The 19247-nt window shown below is 49.9% G+C and overlaps 1 protein-coding gene and 1 pseudogene across 3 annotated transcripts in view; one reads left to right on the top strand and one right to left on the bottom strand.

The window, feature by feature from the left end:
• The window catches only part of XXYLT1 (xyloside xylosyltransferase 1), a 193499-nt gene that overhangs the window by 17110 nt on the left and 157142 nt on the right, over nucleotides 1–19247 (top strand). For all 3 annotated transcript variants that reach the window (XM_054713844.1, XM_054713845.1, XM_008151637.3), the window contains exon 2: nucleotides 17876–18023. In XM_054713844.1, the coding sequence (XP_054569819.1) occupies nucleotides 17876–18023 (148 nt within the window). The remainder of the gene's footprint in view (nucleotides 1–17875; nucleotides 18024–19247) is intronic.
• On the bottom strand, nucleotides 6042–9293 carry LOC103295192 (cold shock domain-containing protein E1-like; annotated as a pseudogene).

Below are 19247 nucleotides of genomic sequence, written 5' to 3'. Positions count from 1 at the left end.
CCTGAGGTGTTTGTTCTCTATCACACACGAGAAGGTAGCGTGCTTTATGGAATTTGGGGTTTTGTACCTTTACTTTTACCACATATATATGTGTCTATAAGGAATATACACTGAGTGGCCAGAGTATTATGATCTATGAACGCATAATAATCTGGTCACTCAGTGTATATCCTATATAATAAAAGGCTAATATGCAAATTGTCCCCTTGACCAGGAGTTCGACCAGCAGGCTGGCCGGCCAACTGCCCATGTCCCCTCCCCCTGGCCAGGGTGGCCGGACCCCACCCATGCACAAATTCATGCACCGGACCTCTAACACACACACACACACACACACACACACACGCACACACACGCACACACTGAGTGGCCAGATTATTGTGTATTCAGAGATCATAATAATCAGGCCACTCAGTGTATATTTCATTGCTTTGTATTTTAAGCAGTTATATAAATGACCTCATATACCATCTTCTTGGTATTTCTTCCATATTGATACATGTAGGTCTTTGGTCCTTGTCACTGCCGTGTAGGATTTTGTTATGGGTAGAGCTCAGTTTATGCATTGTCCCTCTGACAGATGGCAGTGTTTTGCCATCACAAACACTGCTTCAGTGACCGTGCAGGGACACATCTGCATACACACAGGTGCCTGGGTTTCTCCAGGTTCCACACCTGCAGGAGCATCTCTGGCCTGGGTGTGAGCATCTGTCCGAAATCTTGCTAAGCTCCTGTCTAGCCCGGTGGCCTCTCGCGTACCCACATTCTCCCAAGCATTGGTATAGACCCCTTTTCTTGGTGTGGGTCCTGCTACCTTGTGTCAGGAGGCAGTACCTGGAGGGCAGCTTGGGAATAGGATAGGGGGAAACTGAGGGCAAACTTGAGTGTTCCTTAGCACCGCTACAAGCTCCTGGTTGTGCAGAGACATGGACCAGTCTTCCCAGCGTTTGAAGAATCTCTGTAGGTGAGGGGCGGGAGGACGGTGCCTCCAGCTCAAGAACGAGTGGCCTTTACTCGAATCTTGACTCAACCCCCTGGGGCTGTCTGAGCAGGCGTGGGCCCTGGCTTTGCAGCCGGCTCTCCCAGTGACCTGCTGTGTGACCTGTCCCCCTCGCTGGGCTGCATCAGTGACCTGTATGGCTTCTTGTCTCTGCATGGGCTGCTCTCCCACTTCTTTTACTTTTTTGATTAGCAAAGTGGGCCCACTCTCCTGGCCACGGCGGTAGGCTGAGCCTTGGGCGGCTGGCAGGTCACAGTGGGCAGCCGTGGCCTGGCTGTCTCCTCCCTGTGGCCTGAAATGTGAAGGGGTCTGTGTTTTCATACAGCTCGAGGGAAGGGCCTCAGATCTCGGGGCTTACGGCCCAAGCTGATTAGTGCTGGCAGAGGGGGAGCCAAGGGCTGCTGCTGGCCCTCAGGGGACGCTCAGGAAAGCCAGAGCAAAGGAGCACGGTGCTCTTAGAGACGAGCGTTTTTAAGGTCCATGTAACCCCATCGAGCATTGCTGCCAGGTGAACCTTCATTGAGCCGGTGTTACTGTGTGCCTGAGAGGTGCCAGCACGGTCCCGGGACACTGATACACAGTCTGTATCAGTGAACGGCAGAGACGGAACGGGTCAAAAACCCCTGTCCTGGGCTGCTTCCATTCTGGAAGGAAGAGGCTTAGTACGCCATATAAAAGGTCTGTAGACCTTTTATAAATAAATTCAAAATATCGTGGCAGTTAACTGGTTAAATGAGCCACTATCATTTGTCTACTGTGCTGCTTGGGACACAGTGAAGTAGCGGCTCAAAAAGGGTCAGGTTTCATTTCATCTCTCTGTTGTTCCATGATAAGCAAACAAGTAAATTATATAGTGTCCCAGGAGGTGAGTCAACCATAGGTGTGTTAGCAGGGTAAGAGGCATCTGCAGTGCGGGGCGATGGCGATTTTTCATTGGATTGGTGGGGGCACTGTTCGTGAGGCTTGAAGGAGTTGGCCAGGCAGCTCCTGAGAGAGTATCTGGGTGGTGGGAGCAGCAAGGGGAAGGCTGGGGTGGGAGGCGCCTGGGGTGTTTGAGGAGCAGCAGCGAGGCCGGGCAGCGGAGGAGGCGGCTGGGGAATTAGGCAGGAAAGGGTGGCAGAACTGGCAGGAGGAGGCCAGATCCAGGCCAGGCCCAGGGAGGGTTCTGGCTTTGACGGAGGGATAGGCTCAACCACTTCTGGGCTTTGAGTAGAGAAGGGCCACCGGCCACTGTGTGGGAGGTAGAGTGCAGGGGAGATCCGTCCTAGCCCAGGGGGAGAGGATGCTGGCTTGTGGGGGTGGAAAAGTAGGGGGATTCTGGACCCATCCAGGAAAAGGGCCCTTAATAGTTTAGAGGAATGAGTAGGTGTTCTACACTAGAGTTTATTCAGACATGGACTGTAGCCTCAGGGGCAGAGCTGGGTTTGTGGTGGACAGAGTCAGGGCTCTGCCCCTGGGAAGGGAGCAGGATAGGAGAGAGGCGAAGTGGGGCCAGTCCCTAGTGACTGAGAGGTTGTTTGCATTCAGGAATCAGAACGGCTGGGCTCAGACCTGAGCTTTGGCCATCCACCAAGTCACGTTGGACAGGTGACTTCACCTCCCTGGCCACGGCCACCTTTACTCTGAAGCACACAAGTCATGGCGAGAATCCCATGAGCTCATGTTTGTCTGTGCTGCTGCCTGACGCACGTTTTGTTTTATTTCTCTGTGGTCCCACGATGAACACGTGCCAGTGCCCAGCGTGGTGGGGCCTAGAGAAGTGCGGGGTCTGTAACACGGGCCCAGGAGGCTGCCTTAGCCTGAGGTTACAGGAAGGGGATTAGTGGGGCCGCTTTAGACAGGAATCAGTAGAACCGGTTCTGACGTCAGCCCCGTGACCTTGGGGAAGGTAGGGCTCAGTCTGTGAACACCTCCTGGCGGCCAGTCCGGCACTTGGCATTTTAAACACATCATCTCACCTGCAACAGAAGGTGATGGGAGGAAACAGAGTCTCAGAAGTCAGGTCATCTGAATGTTTCCTTCGTGGTGTTTGCCAGCATCCTAGAACGGCCTGCAGCATTACCTACTTAATATGTAGTTTCAACGGACTCACCTTCCCCGCCTCCTTTTCCTTAGCCTCTCCTTGGGTAATACTAGTACCTGTGAAATCATAGTTCTAAAGTACTTTTACTAATTATTCTAGTATTCTATATCTTACCTAATAATAGACAAACATGTAAAAATGACCGTACCTCTGCTACACCCACAGCCAATCAGGAGTGAATATGCAAATTAACCTGACAAAGATGACAGGTTAATTTGCATATGCAGGCATGGAGCAGCCGGGTGGGGTGCCTGCTATGAGGGGGCGGGGGGGGGGGAGCGGAGGGAGCTACAGGAGCGGTGCTTCAGCTGGGAGTGAGGACTTGCAGGTTCCCGGGTGGCCAGGAGCGAGGACTTGCAGGCGCCCAGGAGTGAGGACTTGCAGGCTCCTGGGTGCCCGGGAGTGAGGACTTGCAGGCTCCTGGGTGGCTGGGAGCGAAGCCAGGGGAAGGAAGGCCTATTCTTGCTGAATCTTCGTGCAACGGGCCTCTAGTATTAAAATAAAATGGTTGGTCTGTGTACCTCTTAGAAGTCCTTTTGTACCATTCCATAGGTTTGAACCAAGTCTTGCGGCACACTGGACAGGGGATGTTTTGTGATACCTAGGACAGTGGGCAGCCTCAGAAAATGACGGAGACTGTCCTGGAGTCTGACTGGTCTGAACTCCGCAGGGTGCTCCGGGGCCAAGAGCCAGTGGGGACTGGGCCAGTGTGGACTGTGGCTGGGCCAGGCTTCTGGGGGAGGGGGTGTGGGGCAGGCCACCTCCTGCCTGCTTGGACCCGGAAGGCCCTGTGAGTGTCACTTGTAAAACCGCAGCTTTCTTTGGGAGGTCATAGGTCATGAAAGATTACTACACAGGGCCTTCCGGGCCTTCTTTACTACACAGAAAAGAACAAATCGAGGAATCTGGTAAAGACCTGACCGACCTACAGCTCTGGACTCTTGGTGAGGAGGTCGACCGGCACAGCGTATGCTAAGGTTTCACAGTGAAGCCAGGGTAATGCGGTTCCCCTCTCTTCCGTCTCTCCTCCTTCCCCTCTTTGTCTCTCTCCAATCATTTATCTTTTGTGGTGGAACATATTATTTTGTAGAAAACGGCCTTCTGTGGTCAGGAAAATTTAGCATTAAATGTAAAAAACCAAAACCTCATAATTTGTAAAAGAGGTGAATTAAGAGATTATTATACTCACTATGTAAGGACTGATAATTCTAAAAGTGATCACTTGGAAGGAGACTTGAGTTGGGGTGGTGAACACACAATACAATATACAGATGATGTATTATAGAATTACATACCTGAAACCTGAATAATTTTATTAACCAATGTCACCCCAATAAGCTCAATAATATAAAACAAAAAAAAAAACAAACTAACAAAAAATGATCACTAAGTGTTCTTTAATGAGTGCTGGAAAAAGGCAGGGAGCGAGTGAGTGCATCTGTTTCTAAGGATGACTGCTCAGTGTTGAGGGATGGAACGGAGCCTGGGAGTGGGGCAGCGGGGCATGGGTGCCGGGTGAAGCTGACGTGGGCTGTGAGAGTTGGATGCAAAACCATGCTATAGACACTATGGATTCATGCTTATGGAACCCTTCAGCTACGCCAAGAATATCTGGAAGGTGTGGTCCACAGTCTGATGTCACTGTTAACTGGTCATGAATACTTACAGAGTCTGGAAGATTATCACAGACCTTTTTTATTGCCCTCATTTTAAAAAAAATCCTCATTTGAAGATATTTTTCCATTGATTTTTAGAGAGAGTGGAAGAGAGAGGGAAAGACAGAGAGAAACATCGATGTGAAACACATTGATTGGTTGCCTCCTGCATGAGCCTGGACCAGGGCTCAGGCCCGGGAGGAGCCTGCAACCAATGTGCATACCCTTGACCAGAATCAAACCCGGGACCCTTCAGTCTGCAGGCCAACGCTCTATCCACTGAGATAAACCGGCTAGGGCAACCCCTCCCTTTTTGGAGTTGCATTTTGGTTCATTCATAAGCAGCCTCAGAGGAGCATCTGAGCTACTCCCTCGGTCTTTCTCCACCCCTCTCAACATTTGTCTTTTCTCAGATTCTTCCTTGCCCTCCAAGGACATGGCTCCTTCCCAGTAGTTTGCCATAGTTCCTGTGGTCATCCTGGAAATTCCCTTGGAGGGCCCAGGACATTACAGGTGTTCAGAGCAGAGCACCTGTAAGGCACACCAACCCTTTTTCTTGGTTGTTCTCCTGTATACCCAACCTCTATGTGTTGTTGTGCTAACAAGGTCTCTCTTACCATTGGAGGTGAGAAGGATAAGGACAGGTGAGGGGAAGAAAGTTGGTGCAGCCACACTGGGCACGCAGAGGGCATGTGTCCAGTTCCTTAGCCTGGGCTCTCCTCTCCTCCAGCTGTTGGTGGCCTGCTCGTCCTTAGGGCTGGTTGCTTAATTCCTCTGTTGGGGGCTCTTGATTCCACACAGAATGGAGGTTTGAAAGGGGAAGGGAGTTTATCTTTGCCATTTGTTTTCTCTTCATTACAGGCAAGACACTAAAACGTAGGGATAGATGGAGGAGCTGATACACACAGATCCTTCCGCTGCTCCTCAGTAAAATGATTCTGGACTTTTTGCCACCTTGGTCTCCTTTGGACTCCCTCTAGAAGTTTTCCCATAGCCTCCTGCAGTCTGATTCCTAGAGCTGAACCCAGCCTTTACCCGGAGGCAGTCTGACTTAGGGGGGACATCTGCCACTTCCCTTTTCAAAGTGTCTGCAATAAAATCACTTGGGGTAGTTTTTACTTTTAAAAAATTTTAAGTGGTTTTCTTAAATGTATATATATTTTTTAAACATAACATGAGGAAGGTGTTAAAAACTGGTGTAATAGCTCAATAGAATAAGTATTCCAGATTTTCGGGAGGGATGAAGAGGGAGATATTCAGAACCCTTCACCAGAATCCCCCCCAACTTGATCACTGGGGATTAATGATGTGCTTTGTGGATGTGGTTAGTCAAGGACACCAGCCTGACAGATCTCTCTTTCTACACCAAATCCCATTGAGTTATCTGGTCCCCTTGGCTGACGAAGAACCATTAGGCGAGGGGCACTGGCAACATCCAGGGTGATGTTCTTCAAGCGTTTGACCAACCTATCAGGTCATGGAGCTGCAACAGCCTTGGGGCCCTCGCAGACTCACCACACATTACAAGCGCTGCCCTTGCCGGTAGGCTGATTAAGAATCACCGAGAATTCCACCTCATTTCCAGCCTGTAGCTCAATGCCATCCTGAACGTCTTTCACATGGAAAAAGAGCTTCTTGCTATCTCCTCCTTCATCGTTAATGAAGCCAAACTGATCTTTCACACACTCCACAGTGGCCCTGTGCAGAGGAGTGATGTTGTACGCCATAGTCTGTGCATTTTGGCCCAGGACACACCCTTGGAATTTGACACTCTCCCTTTTCTGCAGGTCATCTCCTTTGTTGGCCACTCCAACTATGCCAAATGGATGGACTTCACCTTTCATATCCCCTTTCTCCATAATCGCAATCATTCCTTGGTATTCAGTCTCTGTTGGATCAACACTTCTCAAGGGGCGAATGACTTTACCAGAGTAGATGTGGGATCTGCTTCTTCAATAATGCCATTCACCGAGTGTGTTTTGTTGACTTTTTCTGCACTGACTTTGTTGCTTTTGCCTTTGGACCAGTTGTACTTGACCATGTCCCCAAGTTCAAGTCTATCGACATCACCAGAGAACTCACTGTAATGGAAATAGATTTCCTTATCATGATTGGCTGTTTCAATAAATCCAAAATTATCCTTCAGAGTTGCCACATAACCCAAGAGCCTCTTGGAGTTAGAATTACGACCTAAAAGTCACACACAGGTTGCAGTCTGTTGTCCAGGCCTCTGTTTGTCACTAACACTTAATTCAACCATATCCCCTATTTGAGGAGAAGTAGATCTGTCCTCATCCTTGGCTTGAAAAGCAATAGTCAATTTCACTCCACAATCATCATAAGCAGTACCATCCTCAGCCCCCTTTTCTAGTGGTTTTAGGATTGGAAAAAGTGGCTTCTCTTTCTATAGTGCCCAGAAAACGATGATCTGAATGGGAATGAAATGAAACTATGCTCTTGGTAAGTTTTTTAATCCTAATAGCATGATTTCTTTGGGCAGAGAGCATATCAGGAACCACAGTAAACTCTACTTCCTCTGCAATGTAGAGCTCGTTCCCATCCAGAATCTCACTAGAGTGGAAGGACATACATGCATCATGATCCACACACTTGATGAAACCAAAACCATCTCTCACGGCAGCAGTTACACCCATTTCTCTGGCTTCATTAGGGAACTGAAATGTATTTGATAGAACTTCGATGTTGCTTGCTCATTCTAATTTGTCACGTCGATCTGTTGAAATATTAAACCAAACATGGTCACCTTCCAACAGGGTCACCTTGGATTTTGTATCTTTGTCTCCAAGGGGAAGTCCTTTAGGAAATCACAAAATTAACTCGAACGTCCTGACAATGGGTCATTCTGGTTTTTACTGGTAACTTCTGGGATGACTTTGGCTACAGTTCCTTCAGAATGTCCAAAGCTGATATCTTAAAAAATGACTGTTCCTTGAGCCAACAGTCTGACATCTGTTGCAACTTCTTTACCATTTCTGCCCTTGATTGTGAATTCCACCTCATCTCCAGGGGGTAAGGCTTCTAAGTCACCCTTAAATTCACGATAGTGAAAGAATGTCTCTTTTACAACATCACCTCCTTCAGTAAAGCCCAACGCCTCCTTCACGGTACAAACTACTCCCCGACAGCAGGCTTGTTTCTTCTTCAACAGCATGATGTTTCGAGCACTCACAAGCACCGTATGTTTATTGTTATCAATCACAAAATTTATTTTATCTCCGGTTTCCAACCGACCGTTCCCTTCCTCGTCTTCAGGGGTGTAAGTCAGATAAAACACTTCTTTCCATTCATTCGGCCTTCAGGGAGGATTTCTCGCTTTATCTTCACCAGTTGAACAGCAATGGGTTTCCCAGTCCGCCGGTCAGATGATACTTCGAATTCAACATCATCTCCTACTTGTAAGTCCTGCAGGCTGCCATTATTCTGTGAACAGTGGAAGAAAAGTCTAGCTTGACGTTCTGAACACTGAGTGAATGCGTAAGAGGCGAGCAGTTTTTCAGTAGCCCCAGTTTTGCGCAGTGCTGCTGAAGAACCGCTGGGGTACCCATTGCGTCCATTATTGTGGAGAAGGTTTGGATCAAAGCCCACCTCGCAGTGATAATCAGATACAAATATTGCACTTTCAGTAGTATTTGCTGATCCTTCTTTTTCAGCTCACGTTTCAAAGGATGAAGAAAGTTGCTAGTATTAAGGAAAAGAAAAAGAGTGAGAGAAAATGACCTATCAAGCTAATAAAGATTACAACTGCTGCTGCCCCGGGCAGTCGCGCAGCACGGCACTGAAGAAAACAGACTGCTGGCAGTGCTGGGGAGTGCTCCGGAGCAGGCACAAACTTCTTGTTTCCGATCACGTGCTGTGTCTTCAACTTTAGTGTGCTCTTCTTGGTCTTGTTGGTTGTTCTTTGCCTGATCTGAACTTGAAGCAGCAGTTTCAGGTGGTGAAGTCTGTTCTGTTACACTTCATACCCACAGCTCCCCTCCCCTCTCCAGCGCCACCATAAGCAGCCCGGCCCGGTATGTAGGAATAAATCTCGCTTCTCTCGTGAGAGTTGCAGGCCTGGGGTGGTTTTTATTTTATTTTTTCAACCATAGAGTCTTTTATTTTTTTATTTTAAATTTTATTTTTATTGATTTCAGAGAGGAAAGGTGAAGGAGAGAGAGATAGAAACATCAGTGATGAGAGAGAATCACTGATCGGCTGCCTCCTGCATGCTCCACACTGGGGTCAAGCCTGCAACCCGGGCATGCACCCTTGACCAGAATCGAACCCGGGACCCTTCAGTCCGCAGGCCGACACTCTATCCACTGAGGCAAACCAGCTAGGCCTGGGGTGGTTTTTAAATGAAGATTCCTGGGCCTCACCCCAGACCCTGGCTCAGAATGCCCAGGCTGGGTCAGGACCCAGGAGTCTGCATTTTACAAGAGTCCCCAGCGAGAGCCTCGGACCCAGGCCACCCGCCTGGTTGTCTCCTGTTGGTGTTGGGCCCTCCATCATCTTCTGTCTGGGTGGCCTTCCCACAGGTGTGGGCCTGCCTCATGTTACATTCTTCCTCGTCCTACCTACCCTGCTCAGATCAAGGTTTCAGAGAACTGGACTATGGCTCATCTCTGAGGAAGTGTTGGGAATCTGGTAGACGTCCTAACGTTAACTGCAGATCCTGATGACTGCAGGTGCTGCAGAAAGTGCGAGTTGGAGATGAGGGGGAGGAGGGCCAGACAAGGTGCTCTGTGGTGACTGGACACCTGTCGTGAGGACGGCAGGAGGTGCTGTAGCTTTTGAGCTGTTAGTAAAGTGAGGATGGGTGTTGGAAATTAGTTTGGAAATTCGACGGGCAGGTTTCTTTTTTCCTCTTCAGCTGCTGGTGGTTCTGCCTGACAAAATGGAATTATATCTAGGACAGCGGTCGCCAACCTTTCAGACCTCACAGACCACTGTGGTCCACAGACCACTGGTTGGCGACCGCTGCTCTAGGATGTCTTACAGAAGCGAGAAAAGTCACATTACAGAGGGCCCAACCTGTGGATTTGTATTTTCCTTATAAAAATCTTTACATCAATGGTAATTTTTAGCTTTCTTATTTGAAACCAACAAATTCAGAGAATTTTTTTTAAAACCTATTTTTAAAAATATATTTTATTGATTTTTTTACAGAGAGGAAGGGAGAGGGATAGAGAGTTAGAAACATCGATGAGAGAGAAACATCTGATCAGCTGCCTCCTGCACACCCCCCACTGGGGATGTGCCCGCAACCAAGGTACATGCCCTTGACCGGAATCGAACCTGGGACCCTTCAGTCCGCAGGCCGACGCTCTATCCACTGAGCCAAACCGGTCAGGGCGAATTCAGAGAATTTTTTATTTATCCTGGGAGATTTTTGGTTTTAAAGAGAGTTAAACTTACTGGAGGTGGTCAGGAAGCACTAAGTGATATCATTCAGTCATCTATCTATCTATCTATCTATCTATCTATCTATCTATCGCTTCCTAGTCCAGGAAAACTTCATTTAAGGAAACACCGTTGAAGATACAATTTCAGGAATAATATTAAAACATAGGGCACAGTTACTCTGATGCAGCTTGCAGGTTGGGTACAAAATTTATTAGGCAACAGCTCCTAGTGACAAAGTGAGATACTGCAGCCCAGCCTTACAGACGTTCTAACCAGCAGGTTAAAGGTGACCAGAAAACTCGTATTCCTGAAGGTTTAGAATAAACCTCATGGGGAAGAAGTTCCTCTCCTTTGGGTAAAGGTTGGGTTGGGAAGTATGTGACACACCTAGGGACACTCTGTCCTGGAGCAGGTTGTCCTGTTGCCTTGTCCTCTCTGGATGCTTTTACCCCTGCTCATCTATTTGCTCATTCCTCTTACAGTAAGCATCTGCCGAGCTTCCACTGTGTGTGCAGCCTTGCTAAAGCTGGATGCATAGCTGTGAGCAAGACAGACAAGGTCCCTCTTTCATGGTGCCTTACGGGCTGGCCGGCCTGGGAAGAGACAGGTGGTAAATGACTAGACCAGGCGTCCTCAAACTATGGCCCGTGGGCCACATGCGGGTGTTTTTGCCATTTTGTTTTTTTACTTCAAAATAAGATATGTGCAGTGTGCATAGGAATTTGTTCATAGTTTTTTTTAAACTATAGTCCGGCCCTCCAACGGTCTGAGGGACAGTGAACTGGCCCCCTGTTTAAAAAGTTTGAGGACCCCTGGACTAGACACTTAAAAGTACGTCAGGTGGTGACAGTGCTATGGAGAAAATAAATCTGGAAATAGAATAGCCAGGAGTGTGTGTGTGTGTGTGTGTGTGTGTGTGTGAGTGTGTGTGTGTGTGTGTGTGTGTGTGTGGTCAGGGGAAGATCTCAGGAGTTGACTGACACCTGAATCACTTGAAGGCCCTAGGCATCCGAAGATTCTGGGAGGATCCTTCTGCAAGAGGGAACAGCCAGTGCAAAGGCCCTGAGGTGTAAAAGTGTTCGGCGTGCTTGTGGCATTGAAAACGGCCAGTCTGTTAGATTTTTCTTGCATTTATAGTGCAAGTAGATGAGGAAGTAATCTTTTCCTCCAGAAAAGCATTTTTCCTCCAGTTCTTGTTGGAATTGATTGCTAAGATCACATAGATTAGGAATGCACTTTTGGGAACTGACCAGCCTGTGGTGGGGCCCACTCTGTTCTCATCCACAGCCTCAGAGCAGCCACTCTGTGATTTTTGTTCAGGAATGCTGTGGGCAGGGGGATGGTGGGAGACCCCCTCTCTCCGAGAAGGCACAAACAGCTCCTGTTTGGGAACGTGCCAAATACTTGTCAGGTCCCTGACAACCTGCCCTGCTGTTTGAACGGAAGGAGGCCTTTCCTCCTGCCTTCCCCGGTGCCCGGCCAGGCTGGAGGAGGTTTATGTGCAGGGAGCCAGCACAGGGAGCATGTGATTTCTAATTGTGAGGCAGATATCCTCACTTAGTGACTTTTTCTGATATGTTAGCACCTCTTTAATAAAAATTGTGTTTGATCTACCTACTGGTTTGGACTGTTTTAGTAATTTTAGAAGCATGATTTGCAAATAGCTACTCCATGTGAAGCATGAAGAGTGTGGGAGGAACCTTCTGGTTGAGAACTGGGCAGCCCCTAGGGGGGACCAGGGTGTGGACTGAGTGTAGGAGGAGGCAGGACCTGGGCCCACCGTCCATCCTAGTCAGAGCACCTCAGAGCCAGGCAGCTCCGTTTATTGGCATGTGGTATCTTGGGCTCTTTATTACAGAATGTATTCTTTTCTCAGATCTGGGTATTCTTGCATGGAAAAGGCATTTTAATTGCATTGGAATGGGATGATTATGTCAGCTGTCCTTTATTGAGCTGCTGAGGAGGTAGAGTTTAAGTAATTGACCCAGGTTGTCAGGCAATTAACTGTTGGAGTTAGTACCTAGAACCCGTGAACCCCATGCCTGCCAGTGTTTGACTCTCAGAAGGCACCCATTTCCCATCGCTGGCATGATTTCAGCCCAAGCTGGGTGCCCATAGAGTTGGGGTGATAGCTCCATTGGTGTGTGTGTGTGTGGGGGGGGTGTGAGTTTGTCTACCCATGCTGTTGATGATGGCACACTTTCTTGGCGAGTCCAGACGGTGACACAGAATCCTTCCTGCCCAGCGTTCCAGGCAGCCCCTCGGGGCAAGTGGACGCCTGTTTGCTGTTCCCGCAGTAGATGGCTTCCGGCTTGTGGAGGGTGCGCCAGGAATGTTAGGCGTGGGTAGGTTTCCCAGAGTTTTTCACGGTCACTCTTCTCCTCGGCAGCTTTTCCAGGGACAGCCTCTGGCCGGGCACTGCTGTCTGTGGCTGGAGGAGCTGTTGTTCCTTAAGTGGCATTAGTGTTTCCTGGAAACCTGGCGTCTCCCTGTGCGCTGGGCCAGCTCCTGGCACCTCCCTTCTTGGCTCCTCCAGAGCCTGGCGTGACCTGGTTCCCTCCGAGTGGGGCCCGTCAAGTGATAAATGCGTTTTCTCCACCAAGTTGAGCTCAGGCTTGGCATGGCTTCCTGTCCCCGGTGAACGTTTAGGGGAGCAGTGGCCTGGTTCTTCAGACCTTCGGTGCCAGCAAGCCCAGGGCCAGGCTCGCAGCCACGTCTGCCCGTGCCTGGCACCAGGCTTGCTGTTCTGGCTGCTCTGGCCCCCACGCTGGGAGTGCGGGGAACGTGCTGTGCATGGTGGCTGTGAGGCAGCCGTTCCCTCTCCCCATCCCCACCTTGCCCTTTGTTAAAAGAGTCGAGACTTTTCGAAATCTCACATTACACACTGCCCTCTCAACTGCACGCTTTACTTCGGACAGCAAAGGACAGTTGGAGAACACCTCGGCCTGAGACAACCTGTCATTACTGAATTTGGGTGCTTCTACAAGTCACATGGCAGCATTCATCAAGACGAAAAGGAGGCAAAGAAATGTAACAGATTTAGTCCTTATTCCTGGGGTTTGGATCTCGTAAGTACAAATGTGGAATATGGATATAAGTGAGCCTCTAAAATCACTTAGAGGAAGGTAGTAAGTGGCTACAAATATATGATTATAGGCTTATGAAAAACCCACTGTCTTAATGATACGAACATGCGTTCTTGTGGGATGGGATGCCTTTTCCAATGACAACATCCTACTTAATCTCACACGGAGCTGGAGCTAACATCTTAAATGGATGACCAGGATGATGTGTTCCGGAAAACTGCCTGGATGACTCAGCTGGATTCTGGGGTTGGTAAAGGCCTTACGGGTGAGGATGCACATGAAGAGTTCAAAAAGAAGTAATTTTATTAGCTGGGTGTTGGAGAAATAATATTTTATGATTAATATTTTCATTTTAAATATACATATAAATGAATATATATACACATATATATTCATTTATATGTATATTTAAAATGAAAATATTAATCATAAAATATGATTTGTAACCACTATTTGTAACATATATATATATATATATATATATATATATATATATATATATATATGTTACAAATAGTGGTTTGACTTTTTAATCTATTTCCCTAACGATCACATAGCCTGTAAATAAACAATCACGCAGTTTACTTAACCGTGGCCGGTGTGGCTCAGTTGGTTCGGAGTCATCCTGTGCACCAGGGGTTGCCAGTTCGATTCCTGGTCAAGGGCACATTCCCAGGTTGTGGCTTGATCCCCTGTAAGGGGGGTATAGGAGGCAGCTGATCGATGTACTATCATTGATGTTTCTCTCTCCTGGTCCTTCTCCCTTCCTCTCTCTCTAAAATAAATAAACTATTCTTTTTCTTTTAAAATATGTTTTTATTGATTTTTAAAGAGAGGAAGGGAGAGGGATAGAGAGCTAGAAACAGGGATGAGAGAGGAGCATCATGGCTGTCTCCTGCGTGCACCCCTACTGGGGATCGAGCTCGCAACCCTGGCATGTGCCCTGACCAGGAACTGAATTGGTGATCTCTTAGTTCCTGGGTCGACCGCTGAGCCACACCGGCCGGGCTAAATAAACCATTCTTTTAAAAAAATCACATAGTCAAGCTGGTGCAAACCACTCTTTTGGGTCTCATTGGCCAATTGCCTTCACTATGGGAGTCACCTTATATTCCTGGTTTTCTAGGTTACATGGTAATTCTTCTTGCCGCCCCTGATGTGAGGGATTTGAAAGGCAGGAGGAACGGAGGGAGGGTGGCATTTTCTCTGCCCCCTCCCTCTATTTTTCTCTTTTTCCATTGCTCTTGCTTCTTTGTGCCTTCCTGGCACTAGAAGCTGGGCAGGGTGGCGGCCTCAGAGGGCCAGACTCCGGCCTTGCCCTCGGGAGATCACGGTTTGCAACCTATTTTAGACATTGGGAGGCCTGGGTGTTGTGATTCACACTTGCAGTGTCTGTGGTTTGCTTCTTGCTGCATAAAGTGTACTCCACGGAACGTATTAATTTACTTTAAGTAGATTTATTATATGAAATATTCATTGGAGCAGGCTTTACCGTACAGCATTTGGAACAATGTACTAAGTACAGTTTGTCCTCATAAATCCATTAATGCTGATGGGATGTAATTGTCTCCTGTGAAACTTGGGGTGAGATGGGTGCTTGTAGGGGGGAATCTGGCTGCTGAAATCTCTGTCTCCCTTGTCTTGGCTGTGGCAGGCCCTGCTCGCTGTGTGTGTGTGTGTGTGTGTGTGTGTGTGTGTGTGTGTGTGTGTGTGTGTGTGTGTGTGTGTGTTTATACATAGCCATCCTCTCCTTTTTTAATGAGTGCAGAGGCTTCCAATTCTGTGAGAGCCCTCTTGTCAGCTCCAGTTTCTTGTAAAATTCTAGGTCCCGGCAGTGGTAATGAGGCTCACAGGGAAAAGCTGGCTCATGAGTGAAGACTGATCTGCGAGGAGAGGGATTCAGGGACCGTGGAGGGAGGTGGGGGCAGGATGCCAACACTCAGGACTAATAAGGCCAACGTGGCAACCCCTGAGCCGGTGCTTTATCTGCCTGTCCCAGGTGGTCCTAACAGCCACCATAGGAGGTAGGTGTTGTCATTTCTGTATTTGAGGCTCAGAGAGGTTTAGTAAGTTGCCCAAAGTGCGGTCCATTTAGTTCAGCAAACGTGTACCGATTCGTGGCCTGCCATGGGGCCAAGGGCCGGGCACAGGGCACAAAGCAGTCACAGCTTCTGGCCTCACGGAGTGCCCATCAGCGGACAGAGAAGCAGACCTGCAGAGGAGCCAGACAGGGAGGCGGAGCCTCCCCCTGTGGATAGAGGGTGCACACGAGGGCGTGATGAGTCGTGGGAGGCTGTGCAAAGGCTGGGGTAGGTGTCCAAGCAAGGTTGGAAGACTGGATAGGAGTTTATCAGGCAGATGGAGGCTGGCAGGAAGGGGTAGGGCTGGGAGAGGGGGCTCCAGCCAGTTCGAAGAGCTGGTACAAATATGCAAGGACATAGGACACCGCGCTGTGGTGGGCAGGGTGAGGACTGCTGCATTTAGTTCTGCCCATCCCTGGAGGAGGGAGGGAGGGAGGGGTGGATAGCCAGAGCCGCTAGTGCAGGGCCTCAGGGGCCGCGCTGGGGAACTAGGACTGTAACCGAGGGCCATGAGGAGCCATCGGAGGATGTGCAGCCAAGGAAAGAGATGAGTTTGTATGGACAGAAGATTACCCGAGAGGCACGCTAGAAGCGGTTGGAGGGGGCATGGCAGGGGACACCTGTCAGGGTTTGTGATGCCTGTGTAGTCAGGAAGTCACGGGGGTGCAGGCAGGTCCTGGTGGGTGGGAGGGGAAAGATAGGATTTGGTATCTGCTGGGAAACTGTGGAGCTGGCCTGAATTCCCATCTCAGGTTAAGAGGCCACAAAAAAGAAAAAGTCAAAGTATAAGAAAAAAAGAGCAGTCAGAAAAAGGGTAACGGAAAGTAGTACACTGGAAATGTCAAGGCATTTAAAAAAGACTTTTCTAAAGACATAAAAGATTTAAAGGGTTATAGTTGGGGAATGATGACGACTAAAGCCATATAAGTTTCTCGGAGTTTAGTAGTATTTTAGAAATTTAAGTAGACCCAAGGCCAAAAGCAAACACTTAAGTGAGTTCAGATCAAAACAGGTTTCTGGCCAAAAGCAGAACCTACCGTAGGGAAAAGCAGGCAGGGTGGCTTACCACCACGGCAGGGCTCCGAGACGCTCGGCCTCCGAAGGCTCGGGGAGTGCAGGCTGGGCAGGTGGCACCTGGAACTGGGCCAGGAAGGGACCTGGGCAGGGTGAATGGCAGCATGCACCCCACCTGCTTGAGAACTTCTCGGGCACCACCCACGCCCGTGTTTTCTCCTGCTGGCACGGCCACGACAACGGGAGCAAGCCAGTCAGGGGATTCGCGTGACCCCTCCCCCCGTGACTGTTGGCGCGCTGTTCAGGTCGGTTCTTGGCCCCGGCGTCGGTGTGGTGGTGGCTGAGCAGCATGTGGCAGCCTCCAGGCTGGTCCTGTTCTGTTGGCTGCCCGGGAAGAGGAGGTGGAAGGGTCATCAGCACATCTCTTGTGAGGGGGTTAGGGGGGAGAAGAATATCTGGGCTTCGGCTTGGGCTGCATTTATCGTGCACAGCGGGGTGCTCTAGGTGTTGTGGGGAGCATGGGGCAGCAGGGAAAACCTCCAAGAAACATGTGAGCAGAGTGCATGGCCACTTGGTATCTTGAATGAGGCTGGGGCTCCATGAGGAATGGACTTAAACATGGATTAATGTCTAATAAGGAAACCAGCTCAGTAGGGTCTTATTGGTACGTTGTCCACTCTAGTCACTGGTTCTGCTGATGTCTTCCTCCCCATTTGGTTGCTGTTAAGGAAGGAAGGTGCATTTATAGTGGGAAGAGCACGGGGCTTGGAAATGGGACCAGTGTTCAAGTTCTGGCTCTGCTACTTGTGAGCGAGGGGACCGTAGGCAAGTGTAACCTCTGTGAGCATCTGCTCTCTCGTTTGTAATTGGGAGCTGGAATAGTGATGTCGCCTCCCTGAGGTCCCAGGGGGTCATGGGGATCGGTATGTGTACGTGAGAATGAACTGCAAGTGTTATGAGGACCCTAAGTGTTCTGAGGTTAGTCCTGACACCTCTCACAGCACCTCCAAAACGTCAGGACACTCACGAAGTGCTGATTGGGTCAGTGGATGCATTTCCTGTGGCTTTAGGCATTTTCCTGGGCCCCTGCCACTGTTCACCCTGTTGGACAGGGAAGTGGAGCACCTGACTGGCCTGTGGAATGAGTCGTGGCCACCAGGGCCAGCTACTCAGATGTGCTGAGGGTCCTAATTTCAGGACCAGACAGTTCCACATGGTTTCCAGTCACTGGGCTCAGAGCTCCCTTCAGGATGGCCCATCTTGAAGTTCAGACACCGGAAGCAGACTGGGGGCTGCTCCCATTCCTGGCCTCGCTCCACCCCTCTTCCACTACGCCCGCCACGTGCGTGCCTGCACACCCTTCACGCGTGATGTCCCCGTCCCTGTAGCCAGCTCCTGCCGATTTCCCATCAGCAGTTCCTTACCTCTCACTTGGGACCCCCAGCTGGTGACCGTGGAGAGGCACTGTCTGTCTCCCTCTGCGGGTCCCGTGTGTGCCGGGCGTCTGGAGCCGGCTTGCTCACTCCGTGGTTCCTCCTGCCCCGCTGCAGGTCGTCTTCCACGATGTCGCCGTGCTGACGGACAAGCTCTTCCCCATCGTGGAGGCCATGCAGAAGCACTTCAGCGCCGGCTCCGGGACCTACTACAGCGACTCCATCTTCTTCCTCTCAGTTGCCATGCACCAGATCATGCCCAAAGGTAACCTGGGCTGCTAGCCCCTGGTGTTGATGTTTGCCTCTGTTTCCCTGGATCGGAGGAGCGCCACTAAAACACAAAGAGAGGGAGAGGGGCCAGCAATACCCTGTATGCAACAGCTTCCTGCACAGAGAATCAAGGGGGGGCCCCAGGTTGCATAGCTCCCACGGTATGAGTGGTGCAGTGTGGTCCAGGGCAGCTGGGCTCCCTGCCCCTTGCATGCGACCAGCCTCTGGGACTCTGTTCATCTGATAAATGGCAGGTAGGACTTGGTGACCCTCCATCCAGATCTGTGATCCTGTTCTTTCTAGTTTGAATCTGTACTTCTCTGACTTTAAAATATCAAATCTAGATGTGAGAGGTGCAGATTATGACTGAATAGGACTTCTTTGGAAACTCTGATACCCAATGAAAGAATTTGCTAGGTTTCGGTCCCTCCAGGGCAGAAGAACTGTGGTGTGTGGTAGGTCCACCTTGTGTGGGAGTGCTGGCAGGTTTGGTCATCCTTGGATTAGAAGCCTTGGGGGTGTCCTCACTCGAGGGGTGTCCCTAGAGATTGTCCACTTTCTGGCCATGGTGAACCACATGACCTGAGCCTTTTAGGGGTGAGGAGGGGAGTTTTGGGGTCATTGCCTAGGGGACAGCCAGGACCCTTGGTGGAGGCCTGCTGCTCTGGCCCAGCAGACCGGAAGTGAAAGGGGTTTGAAGGGCCCTGGTAAGCTCGGAATTCAGGAGTTGGAGGTTGAAGCTGGGCTTTGTTGGCGGGTTGTCACACCACCGAGACATCTAGACTTTGTCTCCGCAAGGCAGGCTCCTGCAGCACGGAGGCCCTGGATGTTCTCTTAGCTGCAAGGCAAGGGCTCAGGAGCTTCCCTCGTAGGGGCCCAAGGAGAGAGGAGACGAGCTCACCACAAGGGCACGGGGAGAAGGGCAAGCATTTGTGATTCTTCACAGAAACCAGGTGCGGCTCTGCCAGCTCTGGTCCTCTCACCCACCCTTCGAGGTCACAGATGAGAGAGACTGAGGACTTGAGTGGCCTGCCCAGGGTCATACAGCCATGTAAGTGGCAGAGCTGTCTGACATGGAGGCCTAATTCTGTAAGTAGCAGTTAGTCCCACCCCCAGGCGGGCTGCAGGGGCTGTCTCTCTCTGGGCAGGCCTGGTGCAGGTGCTCAGGCTGGAGGAAGGTGTGTTCCTGCTCTCCTGGGTTCTAGGGGGGAAAGACAGA

The sequence above is a fragment of the Eptesicus fuscus genome, chromosome 3 (assembly GCF_027574615.1).
Source record: "Eptesicus fuscus isolate TK198812 chromosome 3, DD_ASM_mEF_20220401, whole genome shotgun sequence".
In the NCBI taxonomy this organism is placed as follows: Eukaryota; Metazoa; Chordata; class Mammalia; order Chiroptera; family Vespertilionidae; genus Eptesicus; species Eptesicus fuscus.
This window is presented reverse-complemented; position numbering and strand designations above follow the sequence as displayed.